The following is an 18,236-nucleotide window of genomic DNA, read 5'->3' on the forward strand; positions in this document are numbered from 1 at the left end:
AAGCAATTACTGGGAGTTGTGGTAGCCCAGTGAGGTATGTTGCTAACAATGTGAGCAGGTTTATGAGATTTATTCGTCCACGTGAAAATCTTGTTAAGTATGCTTAAATCAAGGACAAATCTTTGGGCAGTATCAATCAAATGAAAAAAAAAATACTCATTCAGTGCACCTTAAACAATTCCTTACTTAGAATGCTAATATTACAGCCACAAACAGGACCTGAATGTCATTTAAAAATTCTCCCCATCCAAGATCTTTTGTTTTGGGGGAAAATAAGCTGAAAAACAGGAATGAGCACTCTGAATACATGAGTGGTTTATTTTTAAGACCCCATGCTGGCTGCTCACAAGGAAAGGATTAAGGTTAAGCTTTGCAAATTAGCTTCCTATCTTGAAAGGAAAAACTATGCTGAAACATTGTTTTTTTTTTAAAATAAAAAAACAACAACACATAAACACATAACCAAAAGTGTTATCCAAATGATCTGTACAACTTATGAGACCCAAAGGTTCCATTATTGTGTTTTGTCCTGTCTAAAGGGAGCAATATCATCAATAAAATATTAACTTTTTTCAAGGTTTAAGGCCCTATCACTGGGCTACTTAGATATGAAATATCAGATTTTGGGAGTTGGATGTGATTCTCTTGCCAATTAAGAAATAATACGGATTACCAAGAGAGATTGTATACACATAAAAAATAAACCATGGTTAAACTACTGCCTGAATGATCTGGAAAAACACCCCCAAAACCCTCAAACTTGTGGTAGGGCTAATCAGGTCATTTTTACTGATTAGATACGTGACACTTGATTGTGTTAATTTTCTCCTTACTTAAGAGACTCCCTTTCAACACCATGAAAATAATACTCAAGTAGAGAATAAGAGAAAGAACTTCACCATTCCAAAGACTAATTTCGACTGCAGAGAAAACCCAATGAATCCCAAACGTGGGCCAACTGCCAAGAAGTGGTACAAAGAGGGAGGAAGAAGAATAAAGCCAGCATGGACCCGGCCAAATTGGCTTCACCACCAAGGGGCCCATGTGGTACCAAGGGAAAGGCTAAATAGCTAAATCCAGTCGAAAGACCTATCAGGATGTCATTTGTAATGACTCTCCTACCTCCCTCCTTTCTACAGAGTGTTCCAGCCACTTTTTAGGCCTTCATTATTTTCTACCAGAGGACTGAACAATAATTTTCCTTGCTATTAAATCGGTCTTCCAAATGTACACTTCCAGCATGTCCCTCCATTGCCATCAAGTCCTTCCATCATATCCGTAATTCATGACATTCCCACGCCCACAGAACGAAATCCTGGCACTCAATGCTCTCTCTCAGCCTAGATCAATTACAAGACTGGTGTTGCCAGTTGATGGGTCTGCCTTTTGGACAGATAATTTAATTTTTCTGAGCTACACTTTTCTGATTGACAAAAAGAAGGAGCTCATTGGATAATAAGTGTGAGATAGCAGTGTAAACCATAAAAGTTGAATAAAGACGCAGTCTTTTTATTACTAACACATTTTCTGATACTCTTCTTCTCCAAGTCTAATCCCCTAAATATACTTTATCACTATTTACCCTTTTTGCTTATGATTTCTGCCACCTGTAATTCTCTGTTTCCCACTCCCTCTTTGCTACCTGGAACAACGAAGTCTGCATAGTTTCCTGCTTCCTCCTCTGAACTCCCAAAGTAAGCAATAAATGATAGCTCTTGTTCATGAAGTACTTATGAGTATTTTTCTAGGTGGTTCACATTGTTCCCCTAACAGCCCTGTAATTGCTCCTATTTTATAGGCTGCTTTTTCCAAGGCCACAGAGCAAGGGAGGTCCAAAGTCGGAGGTGGCAGGCCAGTGCAGTGGTTAAGGAGCTGTGATGATTCCTGTTCATTCACTGCATTCCCTTTTATATTCATGAACAAGAACAGTAAGGCTGTGTTCAATTAAACAGCAAGAATGTACATTTCAGCTGTATATTACTGGTAGTGAGGCAGAAGGGGCTGGCTGTTAAAGGAAAAGAGAGAAACCTTCAAGATATGGCCAGAAAAGAGATGAAGCATGCTTGTTTGGCTGGCATTTGAAAAAATGTGCCTCTGTTTGTTTTGAGAGTTTAGATTCTATGTCACTCTACAGCATCCAGAGGTTTCATATATGGACACATATATTATTTCATCCTTTTTATCTAACTTGGCATTGATATACAAGGAAGAAAATAAAATCAGGGCTCTGTCCTTTGGGATTAGATTGGCCATCATCACTCCAGAGCCACCACTCACATAGGCTGGGGCTTGGCTCTGTCAGTGTGGCTAGAGCTGCAAGGTGGGTTGAAAGTGTGCTTTGGGTTTCACTCATTGGTCAAACAGTTGAGAACTGGGCTGTGAGTGCTACCTGTTCACTAAAACCCATTCTCTGTTTCTTCCTGGGCACACAGGAAGGCTAAATCACCCAGCCTCCCCTGCACTGGGTCATGTGACTGAGGTCAGTGGCACAGGCAGAGGTGTGTGCCTGTCTCAGCTTAGCTTACAAAGCCTCCCATTCACACTGCCCCTGCCTCCACTCCCCTCCCCGGGGGACTGAATGCTAATGATCCCAGAAGCTTCAAAAGCTGCATGATGAAAATGGCACTACTATTATTTGTACCACCAAACTATGCCCAAACCAAGCAACCTGGAATATCCCCACTCTAGACAACTAAACAAGAGATAGATTTCTTTTGTGTTTGTGCCATTATATTTTAGACCTGTTTGTAACAGCCATTTCATCTACCCTAATGAATTCACGTGAGGGTCTGTGTTTCCTTGGGGCCCCAGGTGCATGTATGCACTGCCTGCATTGAGTTCACAGTCTAGTCACAGTGTTGCTGTCATTGAATTGTCCTGGAAGGCAGGAGGAAAATGAACCAGTGCAAAGCTCAGAGCATCACCTAGAGCAGAGGCAGACAGACAGCCTTTCTCTCTAAAGTGACAGGGAGTATTTCCAGCTTTGCAGGCTGTATCATCTCTGACATACATTCTTCCTTGTCCTTTTATTTTTTTAAATTACACTTTAAAAACATAAACAACATTCTTAAAGGCCTGACAGAAGCAGACCATAAACCAGATTTAACCTATGGGGTATGGTCTGTCAATCCTTGGTCTAGAGTTTTTAAAACCAAAAGAAAAATATTTCCTAAGACATGAACATTATATAAAATTCAAATTTGGGAGCATTCAATCAAGTTTCATTGGAACACAGCCACATTTATTCATTTACATACAGTCTATGGTTGCTTTTGCACTACTAAGGCAGAACTGTTTAGTTATGGCAAGCATATGGCCCACAAAGCCTAAAATATTTACTATCTGTTGCTTTACAGAAAATGTTTGCTAACCCTTGGTCTGGAGGTTCCAAAAGGGAGATCATCCTGGTTAAGTAACCAGATCTCCTGCAACTCAGTGAGGACACTGGTGTCCTACTGCTCTGGTGCCATGTTAAGAGTTCAGCTTCTTCATCAACCACCATGGAAGAAAATCCTCCAGCAAAAGAGCTTGGAGTTCAGTGTTGTCCCCTAAAGCAGAGTAGGAACAACAATCTCTACTGGCAAACTGGACTCTTCTGATGAAATGGGCGATATAAACTGCTTTCAGTTTTTCTTTCCTCAAGGTACTGAATGATCACAGAAACACACCCACAAGGGAGGCTGTTTATCTAAACTCACTATGACAAGTGAGATCCTTTTAGAAGCCTAGTGAGTTATAAAACAAATACTCAAGAGAGCAATTACAAGTTCAATAGGTGACACATGCTTTTCTTTCTTAGTATCGGTTGTTGCCATTAATAAGACTCTGTGCATGGACTTTTACGTTCATGAGCAATTTAAATTTTTTTTTTTTTTTTTTTTTTTTTTGAGACAGGATCTTACTCTGTCACCCAGGCTGGAATGCAGTAGCGCAATCATAGTTCACTGCAGCCTTGACCTCCCAGGCTCAAGCGATCCTCCTACCTCAGCCCTCCCAAGCAGGTGGGACTACACGCACGTGCCACCACACCCAGCTAATTTTTGTATTTTTTTTTGTAGAGATGGACTCTCGCCATGTTACCCAGGCTTGTCTTGAATTCCTGAGCTCAAGTGATCTACCTGCCTCAGCCTCCCAAAGTGCTGGGATTACAAGCATAAACCACCATGCTGGGCCAAATTCATGATAAAATTTAATTTTTAAAACAATTCTGCAAGTCACGTAGCTGGCTTTATGGATAAGAAAATTGAGGCTCAGTAAGAATAAATAATTTGCCTAAGGTCAAAGAGGTGAAAAGTCACAGCTTGGCTTTGAGTCTAGATCTACTTGAATTCAAATCCGATCCTCTTTCTATCACACTCTAAGGCATAGCGTATACTTGTAATTCATAAATTTGAGGACACTGCCACCATTTTACTCACTGGTCACTATGCAGGAATTCAAGTTTTTGTTTTTGTTTTTGTTTTTGTTTTGACAGTGAAGTTTCACCTACATTCAAATATAACTGGTATTTGTTGAATTTTTTTTTTATGCTAGACATGGTGCTGAGTATTTATTACATTGGGTCTCTAACCTCTCCTGTTTCAACTTTCTCATCTATAAAATAGGCTTGATAACAGCACTTTCGGAGCATTAATGTTGAATTAAATGAATGCTGGGCATATAGAAAGTTCTTAATAGGGCCTATGATTAAACATACTAAGCTTTACGCTATCTTAAGTGTTCATGTTTTGGTTTTTGTTGAAAATGAAAAGTGAATATCCATATTTTTAAGATCCATTCTAGCCCAAATCACTATGAGACACAGACATTAAACAATAATAAAAAGATAGTGTTGAAACAATCAAGGCATTGAGTGTAGATATCTTGGGTAATCCTCCCACAGGAGGGGGATCATGCCTGAGACATCAGCACAATTTTCATTTGAAATACAAGTTTTGGATGTGTACTTTGATAACAATAATTGAATTACATTGTTTATTATAAGGAGACCATGCAATGAAAAATAACCCAAGAATAGTTTTCTTCAATGACATTCTGGAATTTGTTATTAGTTTTAAAGCAACTTTTAAAAATGCATTAAACAAAAACAGCTAGGACAGATACTATTTAAAACATCTTAGTTTACATAGCACTCACAAGCTCTTCAATTTCCTAACATATTACTTGTTTTCCTCAGCCATGGCTGTACTGTGCCCAGCACCCTCTTTTTGTCCCTATCACCTTTGCTATAAAACAAGACTTTCTTATAACACCCAACATGCCTTCTTCCCACAGCTAGGATTACACGGAAGGTGGGACATTCTCAAACTTTTTTTTTGTACACATTGCTGTAACATGCCCTAATTTTGCATTATATCAACCAGATCCTGTGTCCTCTTACTGAATGGCCTACTCATTGAGTTGCCTAAGCTACTGTGACTAAGCTACTTCTCAAGTATCTGGTTCCCTTAGAGACAGAACAGCGATCACATTGTCAGGCATTCATTCTTTATATACATGTAGAGTAAGGCTCAGCCACATGCTCCCCTTGACAATGCCCAGGAACACCACCAAATCTGTGCTCCTAAAAAGAAGTCTTGTCACTGAACTCCTTTAAGACTTTTCTCCTCAGTGCTCTGGGGGAAACAAAAGGACTGCAAGACATTCTGATGAGCTTGCTTATTATTATTGTTTGGAAGAATCCTTGTTGAATCACATTTTTACAAAGCTTGATAATCAGATTTGAGAGCCAATTCTTATCAACTGTAATGATTTCTAATGAGGAAATCATTAAGTAGACTTCCTTGCATACTTCCAGCTACAATTCAACATCCTAAACCATGCATCTTCAAAAGTCACCTGGCCAGGAAAAGACACCTCCAGGCAATGAGACAACAGGCTGACCGCAAGTGTTCAGGACAAGGAAGGTGTTCAAAAAATGTTTAGGAAGAAATCAAGCTAAGAGACTCCGAGGAGCCTCTAACCCTAATCTGTGCAATGTTGACTGTGAATCTGCCATCTCCTGTACTGACTAGTCCCCCCAGTGCCCTGGGCTCACCTTCCAGTGGTTTCCTTGCCTGGTCCAAACAGTTGTCTAATAAGCATCTGAAACTTGTCCAACACTGAACTTTCCCTTCCCTCCAAATTGAATTCTTTACTATTTCAACAAATATACGACTATTTTCTCAGTTGCCCAGGACAACACAGGAATCATCTTTCACTTCTCTGTCTTGTTTACTACCCACCACTCCAATCAATTCAAATTATTTCTAAATCCAGTTCTCTACTTGCAATGTAATCCAGAGTCCAAAGAATTCTTTCCATCTCTACTGCTGGTGCATCAGATCACTGCTACAACCTCCTATTTGGACCCCCATTTTTCTTCCCCTACCATTAATTCTTCACACTTAGCTAAAGTAATCTAAAAATGTAAATCAGATCTCTCATCTCCTCTGTTGTGGTCCCCCGATGACTTCCCATGGCACATGCAGTGAGATTAGCCCTGTTGACTGTGTGTGGCTGGGAGGCCCTTTGGAACCTGCCTTCATCCCTGACCACATCTCATTGACTCTCCATCTCCATCACTAAGCTTGGTCCCACTGGCCTCTGTCCATCAAACAGCAAAGCCTTTCTTGCCTCTGCACTTACTGTTTCTTCTGCTTAGAACACCCTTTATCCTGATGACCATACAGTAACTTCAGGCCATTCAGACTTCAGACCCAAAGTCACACGCAGGAAGATCTTCCTCAGAAATCTGGCTTTCTGAAGTTCTTCCGCAGCCCCATAAAATTATCAATGAAGGATACGCTTATATTTAAGAAACTCAAATAGCCTGTACTTCAGAGAGTATATAAATTTGGCTTTTGGAAATTATATGAGATAAAACTTTTTTTTTTTTTTTTGAGATGGAGTCTTGCTCTGTCGCCCAGGCTGGAGTGCAGTGGCGCAATCTCTGCTCACTGCAAGCTCCGCCTACCAGGTTCACGCCGTTCTCCTGCCTCAGCCTCCTGAGTAGTGGGGACTACAGGTGCCTGCCACCACGCATGGCTAATTTTTTGTATTTTTAGTAGAGACAGGGTTTCACTGTGTTAGCCAGGATGGTCTCGATCTCCTGACCTCGTGATCCACCCGCCTTGGCCTCCCAAAGCGCTGGGATTACAGGCGTGAGCCACCGCGCCCGGCCGAGATAAAACTTTTTATCACATGACCTGGAATGAGAAAACTAAACTAAACAAACAAATATATTACTACTTGATGAAGCCTCAAAGTTGTAATGATTGACACATTAAAAAATTAAACCCATAGTATTTGTAATACATTATTTAGAGAATGGTTTAGAAATGAATGAAAAATTGTATGAAGCCAGGCGTTTCTAGGTTAAGTGTAAGTTCCACGTGTACGCCAATAATTTATGGCCAAAGATTGAGAGGTCAGTAGGTCATGGGATGCCTAACTCCTTAACTCTAAGCTGGTCTCTTTCATTGGCTAATAGAATACTCTTAGATAACTCTCTTTTGCATCAATTTGGCCCTTAGTGAGAGCTTTTAGGAGACTTTCTGGGTGGTTTTCAAATGCTCATTTTCTAAGTGCCTACTCTTTTCAACACTCTCGTGTGAGTTACAGGCACCAGTGGTCTCCTTAGAAGACAGGTGTAGGGATTTTACAATGGCTCAGTTAAGGACATCTTCAAGGTTCTGCCTACTAACTACATGTTGTTATTTCAGATATTAATCTTTAGTTTTTAAGTAGCAGTTTTTCTAGAAATAGGAACAGTGATAGTATTGACAGAAGAAATAACACAAGAAAAAGCACAGCTAATGTTTCTTGAATTCCTAGTATGTGCTAATCACGCAATAGAGACCATTTGGCTGATTGATTCTATGGCCTTATATTTTATAATCTGCATTTTTGTTGTCTTCTTATAGAGAATTTGCCTAACAATAAGATGAGACATACTGTGTTTTACCGATATATTATCTCGGAACAGAAATTAAAATGGTGGGATATTATTGCTCCAGTCTATTTTTGATTAGGTGTACCTTTAAGATGATGAAAAGGAAATCTGGGCTGTGAAGCTAAATCCCCCAGACTGCATACCCATAGCAGATACTCAGTGTGTATTTGTTAAAATAAATATTTGTTGAAAGAACAACCACCTGGTCAAATTTGTAATAACAGTATGTGCATTTTAATGGTATTAATTCTAACACTTAATTATGATAAACTGCTGGAGTCACTGAGACATAATAAGAATTCAGTCTCTAATGCTCCAAATAACTTAAAAAAACCTAAGACTTATTATTTCTTTACAGATGAAAACAAGAGAAATGAAATATTAGCAGGATAACTTGAGAAATTACCTATAGCTACTTTAAATAACATTTTTGCCTGGGAAAGACTTATGAAATCATCAATATGCCAAAAAAGAAATTTCAAACTTTTGGGATACCCAAATGTACAACATGGAAACTGAAGTTCCACTCACAGAAGGTGGTCTATAATATTATTCTGTAACACCAATATAAGTACTGTACAACTCTAACATGGTCCTACTGCCTTTCAGAGGATCAATCTTACATACCATTCAAATAAATTTAACCTGAGTAGCAAAGGGACATATGGAGACATTTGTAGCAGTTGTTTTGAAGATAAAATACCAAAGCTGCTAATCACTGAGGACAACAGAAAGTGAAATATTTGCTCCACTAAATATTAGGGAATAAAAAGACAGGAAAAGTAAAAAAGAGAACACAAAACATCTTTCTATGTCACTTATGTATTTTAATGTTTCATCCTAGGATAACATTCAATCACTTTTATTCACTGGGGTCTGAATAAGCATGACTTTAATTGTACAAAGTGTATCTCATTGCCAAAGACCTAAAAATGATATCTTCTTTGTCTCATTTACATATTTTTTACCTTATATATATATTTGACTATATAGTTCTTTTCCATTTATATTTTAAATTTGTTACTTAAAGTTAAATTACATTCATTTGGACAATAAACAAATTAGAGGTATATTTACTCCAAAGAAATTAAAAACTGATGCCTCTTGGTACTCACCCTCCCATATCTGTTGGCGTAGGACCCAGTAAGCAAGGAGTGGAAAACAATGATTGTCTCATCCAAGTCCCAGATGAACACTCTCTACAAAGGAAGAACCAAATCAATGTGTCTTTGCCTTGGCTGAGAAAACTGTTATTCAGTTAACGTCAATATGAAAAAGTAATCTTGAAACGGAAGATGAATGAAAAATCTGAATTTATTATTTCAAAAAAACACACAACTGTTTCAAAGAGTATCTCCTAACTTTTCTCCAGATATAACTTCGGATGAGGTACAAGAGGATAATTACATTTGTAATGTCAATATAAATATAGGAAAGAGATAATCTATGTCCTTTCTAATTCTGTAATAGAATTTCAGTCTCAGCTCCGAATAAATGAAAAAAATGAGTTATAGCTAGTCTGTTTATAAGTTGAGATAGAGATGAGCAACTGATCATATATCATTTATGTTTTCCTTACCCTGATCTCTGTTCATTCAGAGGCACTAAAATAATGAATCTTATGTTTTACTCTTAGGAAGCCAAGTATTGAAATTGCACCCAAAGACTAAAACCTTACATAATATATTCACCTTATGTTACCTATTGAGCTGTTATCAAAGGGATGGGATACACATTGTTCTTGCCAGGTTTTCTAAGTCTTCAGGGTATAGATATTTAACAACATAAGCAGACACATCACTCATGCTCTTAGACATACTCTTGAAGTATTTAAAATGGGATCTGAAGGAATTCATTTCAGAAAGGTCTTTGGGATACCACAAAAAGCCTACCAAGCCTGTTTTACTTCTTCCCATTCCCACTCACACCAGTACATATTCATATACGTAGATTCTGCTAAAATTTTCATTTTTTCAGCCAAAATAATCATGTTTTCCAACCATCAGATTTCACTCTGGCAAAAAGCAGAAACTTAGTTGCAGTGGATTCAAGGCTATGAAATCTACCACCCTTTAAGTTCTTACTTAATCCTTCCTTCTTTTGAACTCCCCCAAAATATGTCTCATTAGATGATTACTATTTCAGTTTAGAACATTCTAGGTTTTCCTTTCTCAATATATACAAGTGTGTCTTTCATTTCAAAGTAGATTTTATGGCCGGGCATGGTAGCTCGTGCCTGTAATCCAGCACTTTGGGAGGCCGAGGCGGGTGGACCATGAGGTCAGGAGATTGAGACCATCCTGGCCAACATGGTGAAATGCCGTCTCTACTAAAAATACAAAAATTAGCCGGGCTTGGTGCCTGTAGTCCCAGCTACTCGGGAGGCTGGGGCAGAAGAATCGCTTGAACCGGGAGGCAGAGGTTGCAGTGAGCCGAGATCACGCCATTGCACTCTACCCTGGGTGACAAAGCGAGACTCTGTCTTCAAAAAAACAGAAAGTGGATTTTATTTATTTTTTGTATTTTTAATTTTTGTGGATACTAGATGTATATAATTATGGGGTACATGAGATGTTTTGATATAGGCATGCAATGCGAAATAAGCACATCATGGAGAATGGGGTCTCTATCCCTTCAAGCATTTGTCCTTTGTGTTAAAAACAATCCAGGTACACTCTTTCAGTTATTTGAAAATGTACAATTAAGTTATTATTGACTATAGTCACCCTGTGGTGCTATCAAATAGTAGGTCTCACTCATTCTATTTTTTTTGGTGCCTTTTAACAAGTGGATTTTACTAAGTATTTTTAGTATGACACTTAATTAAAATGGCAATGATACAGAGCAGCATAACAGAATTTTGTTCAAGTAGAATTGCATAATTTACTATATTTCTTTAGAGAGAAACAGATCCTTTGCCATATAGTTTATAGGGAAGAAAAAACAAATTATTGCTTAACCTATAGTTAATAAAGGAGAGAAAATATTACTTTACCTATTGTTAATATAAAAAAGAAAGCAGTAACAAAAGCATCTGATACCTTAACCACTGCTGTTTACGTAGCAGGTATGTAAAACCACCAGTTAGCTATTAAGACACCTTTCTATTCACTTGGGTGTTGGCTGTGACATACCTCAAGATCAGAATCTGGGGGAGGTGAAGGATTATTGTTTCTTCGGCCCCGTCCACGTGATTTCCCATCTGAACCTCGACGCAATCGATCAGAATCTGAATCTTTAATGGGTGTTGATGGGCTGTGGATTGTGCTGTACTCTGCAGGAATATAGGAAGGACTTTCATCTTTTATTTCCATCACCATGGTGCCAAGATTAACCTTGTTTTAATTCACAAGGGGAGTTTCAATAGTAAAGCACATTTCATTCTGCTGAAATCCTACATCGTCTTTTACTTGCGCTGGTAAATAATTTATAAGATATCTGATTACAAGATTTGTTTTGAAAGAAAGTGTGATGAGGAGCAATTAAAATTTAATTGAAGGTGAGAGGCAACAGGTTGTACAAGGTTGCCTGCATCTTCCATGTGGTTCTCTGTGATTAGAGAATGCTCCCCATGCCTTTCCCCGCTTCTCTCATTCATTCCAGTCACAGCACCTGGCCATACCGAGAGGCTCACACATTTGCCTCAGCTGCGGCTCTCTCAGCTACAAAAAGGTTCTGGTGCATGCAAAGAGGTGAAAAGAAAAAACCAGCTCCGGGGCAGGGAAAACTGAGTCATCAGGTAGATTTTTCTTTGAAAATTTTACATTCCCCATTTTCTCCCTCATTTTATGTGAGAACAAGCGGGTGACAAGATAAAGAGGGCAGATCCATGGACAATACCCGTACTCACACACTGTCCATCACCGGCTCTTCCTGGGTCCTAGTCTCTTTGAACCAAACATCCAAAACCAGGCAGCACATTAAAATTACTCATCTGGGTAACTCAGAAAAGCCACTAAAATAATTACATAGAAACCACAAAATAAAGAACAACTCCCAAAAGCCTCAAAGGAAGAGTTGGGCAGTGGTTGTGGAGCTAGGGAAGATGCTTATCTTGTGTCCAGACTGAACAAAAAGCCATTTACTCACACCAATTTTGTACTTTTTAGTCTATCCAATACATACATCAGAATATCTCCTCTTCTCCCAAATTCCAGATGTCCAAAAAGCTGGCTCACCCCACAAACTCTTTTCCAGATTTCTCTACCAGATTTAGTTTGGAATGTCTCCATCTAAGATGAGGAATGATTATTCTCCCTATGATGTTGTTAAGGTTGGTCTATTTCACCAAACAGAAAACCACTGTTTCAAGAGAACAATTGAAGGCCTGGTAGCCTTTATTAACACACTATCAGCCTCAACTATACCAATAAGGCCATCCACGTGTCAAACTGCATGGTCTCAGAATTACCTCCACGCGTAAGTGCTTCTCCAAAGCCTTGAGTCAGAGTAGACAGGAAAGGCTTTGACTGAATAAATTTCTGTTTCTAAATCACAGGAGACAGCTCTATACCTCTTATTTAATCTTAAAACCTAAATAGATTCCTATTACTTATAGAAAATAAGCAAGGGCCTTCTTCTATAACAAACAAGATGGCAAACTTCCTCATCTAAACTGGTCATGTGATTCTCACACCCAGAAACCACCATCATGACCTGTAAGCTTATTAATTACAATCAGAAAGTCCAAATCAACTCCACCCCATGGGTTAGTTTATTATTTGGGATGCATTTTTAAGCTGACTCATCTCACAGAACCATTACAACATAATGCTGGCTAGTCAGTTAATCGTTCTCTAAATCTACATTAATAGTCTTTTATTACAGAGGCAGATAACTAGGGCACCCTATCCTTAAGATGTTCCAAACTGAGCATCTCTCTTCCATGTTTCAAAGAGAATCAGCAGCTCCAAATGAGTAGAATTTTAAGTAGTCAAGTAGATTCAAAGCTGTTCTTTGAGGAAAAAGTCTTGGCCTTCCTTTTTAAAAAATATTCTGCAATGTACGTCTCCATGCAGAACCAGATATTCACTATCTGAGACAAAACACACATCAATCTCTAATATGTTTTGATACCAAGCATTCATTTTACAACCAGTACAGTCACCATCTAATTCAACCTGCACTTCAAGTACTTTACTACAAAGTCTCTCTTGAATTGGGAGCTCTCTGGCTTTTGGAAGTTTGTATTTGAAGAGAAGCTAAAAGACATTGAGCAATGTAAGTTAGCATGTTACAACTTTTTCCTTGACTTACCGACAGTATAATTTTGTCGTAAAAGTCGTTTATCTTTCCTAGATTTTGTTAGCCTAGATTTCCTCCTATTGATGGCTCATTCCTTTATTTCTTAATGTTTATCCCCACTTTAAAAACTCAATCTTTTAAAATATATTCTGTCTTTATTATTATCACTTTTTTTGGAAACAGACTAGCTAAAATGAAGTGAGTTACTTTTGTAAGCCTCTTCCAAAAGAAAATAAATTCATTCTGCAAAGTAGAAAGTGAAAGTTTTAAATCACGTTATCTAAAGTTTTTCCAGGCAAAGGGAAAAAAAACCCCTAAAAGATAGACAACCTGACACCTTTAAATATTAAAATACACCCACACCCCTACCTTGCAGGCCTCCACTTCTGGAAGGAAGATGAAAATAAAAGTGATGCAAGCTAGTTATTTTTCAAAATCCCTTCCTTTTCTATGAGGTGGAATTAAATGCTTCTATTCTCTTAACCAGCTTTCCAGACTCTAACTTCTCCTTCCTCCTCCTAGTGCAAAACAACTCAAATATTCAAATCATTTAATCTTCTAATCCACTGACAGCTCATGTTTCACTAAAACCCTCTCCAAATTGTTCAAGTCTACCCCCACTGAGATACTGGATGTGAAAATACTTTGGAGGGCATTCATTGATTTTAACAAATGTGGAGTGGATGTCACGTCCACACCATGCAGGCGCTGTACCAGGAGCATGAAATATAATGATGTAGCAAACAGACATGGTTCCTGCCTTCTCGAAGCTTAAAATTCAGAGGAAGGCATTGACTTGTGGACAAAAATAAGAAATTACAAAGTAATGTGGAAAGATCACGACACAGGAAAGGCAGAATGCTAGGAGAACACAGGGGAAGTCCACATAACTCAGATTTGCAGGCTTACAGAAGCTTCCTGAAGACAGAGGACAAATGCACCAGTGAAGAGGGAATATGACTGTGTTCCAGACAGGGGCGTAAGTATGTGTGAAGGTAAAGTGGGAGAGAGAGAGAGAGTGAGCGAGAGAGAGAGAGAGAGAATGAGAGCGAGAGCGCAAGGGCAAGCGAGTGAACAAGAGCAAGCGCGTGCGAGAGCGCGTGTCACATTTAAGAAATAAAAATAAAAATCCAATCTGACCTGAGTCTACAGAAGAACACAGAGATGAGGCTGGAGTGGCAGGTAAAGAATTCAATAACGGAGTGGCGGCTTGCACTCCACGTGGCAGGGTGCTGGAGAGGAGACTGAGAATGGGAGACTGGCCAGGAGGATAATTCAGTGATCGAGGTGAGGGATGGTGATGCAGGTGCTGGGCATAAGGAGATCTGAAGTGTCATTAGGAGGTAAAATCAATAACTAAGTGGATAAGGAAGAAAGATGCAGAAAAAGATCATGCCCATGTCAGTGGTTTCACAACTGGGTGAAGACTGTAATACAAGGTATGGGACTTAGGAGGAAGAAGGCATTACAAGGAAGAGTATAGGTGAGAATTCAGTTCCGCTTTGGACATATTGAATTTGAAGGGGCTGTGGGCATCCAAGTAGAGATGTCCAGTAGGCTGCTAGACTACTCTGAAGCTCCAGAAAGAAATATGGGCTGGATTTAGGATTGGAAACTGACACCATATGTAATCAAGGAAATGAGTGTTGTTAAAGAAATGCAGTGTGTGTACAAGGGATGGGCAGAGAAAGACGGGTGAGGTTTGAAGAAGAAAACCAAAGTCAATATATGGCAGATGAAAAAGTATGTCAGGAAGGAGAGTGATCAATAACTTCACATCACCCAAGAAACAGGTAAAATAAAGACTGAATCTGAGTACTTTAGATTTAGAGTCAAGAGGCATTTGGTCTACATGGCAATAATACAGATTCAAGGAGGCAGAAGAGTGAAAAAAACGGGGTAAAACTCCTAAACTCTTACCGATGACCCTCTAATGGCCAAATCCAATAATTATTGTTTTAGTCTTCAATGTTATTTGACCCCTCTGCAGCTTTGCTGACCACTTGCTCCTTTAAATCATGTCCAATTCAGAATGTCTTGACTTCCCTTTCTTCTGCTTTACACTATCCCTCATCAGTCTCTTTGGAGAGCTTCTGCTCTGACCAAAGTGTGAATATTGGCGTTCTCTACATCCCTGTTACTCAAAGTGCTGATCTAGGATAAGATACAGATTTTGCATCAGGATATGAATCAACACAATGTTTCCTTCATCTAAAAGTCTTGCTAATATTAAAAATATAGTCAGCTGAAGAAAACACTATGTAACATGGTTGATTACTTAGTAACATGGTCGATTACATTCTGAAGCAAATCCTTTGTTATCTTGCACTAATAATAAACAGTTAGTGAACAGGCAGCCAGTTGATGGACTATATTTTGAGCAGCAGTGCACTGGAGTTTCTTCCACGGCCCTCTTAGCCCACTGTAGGCTCTTAGTGTTTGGTAATATTTGTAGGAGGAATTTAATTGATGCCCTCCAAGCTGATAAATTCTAAAGCTTTACCTTTTCATCTCCTGACCTGAGTATCCCACTATTTCTAGACCCCTCTACCCAAGTATCCCATGGACACCATAATTAAACTTGTACCAAAAGGAATCCTCCCTATTAACAAGTTGAATTAATGGTACCAGTAACTATCCACTTTTCCAATCCAGAAACTCCTTAGTGTCTCCATCAAATTAAGACTAAGTTCTGTGGTTTTTACTCCTAAATACTTTTGCTCTAAGTTGAGGCTCTCATTATATCTTGCCTTAATTCTTGCAACAGGCTATTTCCAGGATTGATAGGCTCTGTCTTCCACCTATTTTCTGCACTGCTATCACAGAGAGTGGTAAGACCCTTCTGCTCCAGCCTTATAGTGTGCAACAGGAATGACAGTCTAGATTTTAAGGCACTGAGCTATGCACTCAACTGCCACATTTTGACTGTTGACTGTACTACTCACTAGTAGTATTGCTTGCTCATTATTTAGCCTTTACATGACTCAGTTTTTTCATTTGTAAAACGGGAATAAATGGGGTAAAATACAACTAACATACATGTAAAGGTACTTGGAGCTGCACATGTCGTTAGCACTCTACGACGTTAGCTAACTGAAAAAAGCCTCACGGAGTCATCCTTCAACAACCTTATCTCTAACTACTCTCTCTTCATAGTCTACTTCAGATACACAAACTTAATTATCTCATTTCTCTGAAAGTGCCATGCTATCTCATGGCTTCACACATGCTTTTTTTTTTTTTCTTTCCAGTTTTTAGAGATAGGACCTTGCTCTGTCACTGAGGATGAAGTGTAGTGGTACAACCATAGCTCACTGCAGCCTCGAATTCCTTGGTTCAAGAGACCTGCAATATATATTTCTCAAGCTCTCAAGCAGTTAGGACTACAGGCACATGCCGTGACACCAGGCTAATTTTTTAAAAAAATCTTTTGTAGAGATGGGGGTCTTGCTATGTTGCCCAAGCTGGTCTTGAACTCCTGGCCTCAAAGAGTCCTCCCACCTCAGCCTCCCAAAGCACTAGGATTACAGGCATGAGCCAATGCACCTGGCCCTTGTCTCCTTTTCTCAACTCCTTACTCTCTCCGCTGTCTGAGAATTTCCTATTAGCCTCTGAAAATCAAACTCAAGAATCTTTGTGAATTCTCTAACTTCTGGTCCCTTCTTTGTAATTATGTACTCTTATCTCTATTATAGGATTATAACATTTTTGCAATTATTTACATTTGTGGTGGATAATAAATAATTTGATGAAATTATTTTGAGCAAATGTCCATCATTCCCACTCTGGGAAAACAGAACACAGTGGTATTCATGTTTGCACACTGAGAGCACAGTAAGTGTCTAGAGTGCAAGGCAAACATTAAAAAATTGACAATGGGAAGAATGTTTCTTCAGTCTAGTATTTACTCTATTAAAGCTATAAAGGTTATCTGATTATTTCTACAAGACAGCAAAATATTTATAAATGAGAAATAGCTATAATTAAAAGCTCATTTAAAAGTTAATGTTTATAAGTCATAAAACATTAAAATCCAAATAAGATAATTAAATTTTTACACCTGTAAATACTACAGATTTCCATAGATTCTTCCATATTAAAAAGAAAAACAAAGAACTGGAACTCAGAAGAGTCCATTTAGTTCCCCTGAGCTAGTAACTCCTCCTTGAGCCTTGGGGAAGTTACTTCCATTTTTTCTCACTTCCCACTCTCTTTTTTTATCAAATTGATGACAGCCTAGATTACTTAGCTTTAAAATTCCATTACCTGTGGATGTGCAACACTTACCAAAGTCTCATAATGATTAGCTCTTTGTCTCTCTCTCTCTCTTAAGTAGATTAGTTACCTTCATATTAATCTATGTAAAAGATCTCAGGCAACTCCAACCCTCAAAACCCATCAGGGTTTATTGCCTACTATATCTAGCCCAAATTGCTTATGTGGTTTTATTTCTCACGCCCCCCTAAACACGCTGTTATCTTATACATATTGCCAAATAGTTTTCAAAGGATTGTATCAATTTCAATTGTGTCTGTTTTACCATAACCATATACACATTGGCTGTCATCGTTTCAAAGTCATTGCTATTTTATCATACGCAGAATAACAGTGCATCATTTTTAATTTGCATATACTAAAGATGCTTATATATTTGCTTAAAAATTATATTCCCTCTGTGAACAGTCCAAATCCTTTGCCAGTTTTTAAATATTCCTTTATTGATTTATACAAAATAGTTTTAACCCTTTTTTCATATCTACTGATACTTTTCCCAGCCTGATATTTCCTTAAATTATGCTTTCCTTCACAGAAGTATTTTATTTTTATGGAGTCTTGCTGCACGAGATGAAGGCCTGGTTGGCTCCTTGAAGATTTAGAGGTAAGTGTTCACATTTATTCTAAGGGTAGTAGGGGATTTCTGATCTACCTTTACACCCCTGGGACTACATATGCCAGTAGTGGTTGCAAAGGAAGTAGAATACACAATTCCTGCAGGCTCCTTTCTCCATGCTTTGGGAGGGTGGAGGCCCTCCTCACTCATATTGAAGTCTAAGTGAGG

General features: G+C 38.6%; 1 protein-coding gene across 10 annotated transcripts in view; it reads right to left on the reverse strand.

Moving 5' to 3' along the window:
* Positions 1-18,236, reverse strand: part of EYA1 (EYA transcriptional coactivator and phosphatase 1) — a 357,313-nt gene that overhangs the window by 63,376 nt on the left and 275,701 nt on the right. For all 10 annotated transcript variants that reach the window (XM_054561759.2, XM_063726690.1, XM_063726689.1 and 7 more), the window contains 2 exons: positions 11,068-11,207; positions 9,049-9,132 (listed from right to left, as the gene is read on the reverse strand). In XM_054561759.2, coding sequence (XP_054417734.1) covers positions 9,049-9,132; positions 11,068-11,207 — 224 coding nt within the window. The remainder of the gene's footprint in view (positions 1-9,048; positions 9,133-11,067; positions 11,208-18,236) is intronic.

Source organism: Pongo abelii, chromosome 7, assembly GCF_028885655.2.
Source record: "Pongo abelii isolate AG06213 chromosome 7, NHGRI_mPonAbe1-v2.0_pri, whole genome shotgun sequence".
Lineage (NCBI taxonomy): Eukaryota > Metazoa > Chordata > Mammalia > Primates > Hominidae > Pongo > Pongo abelii.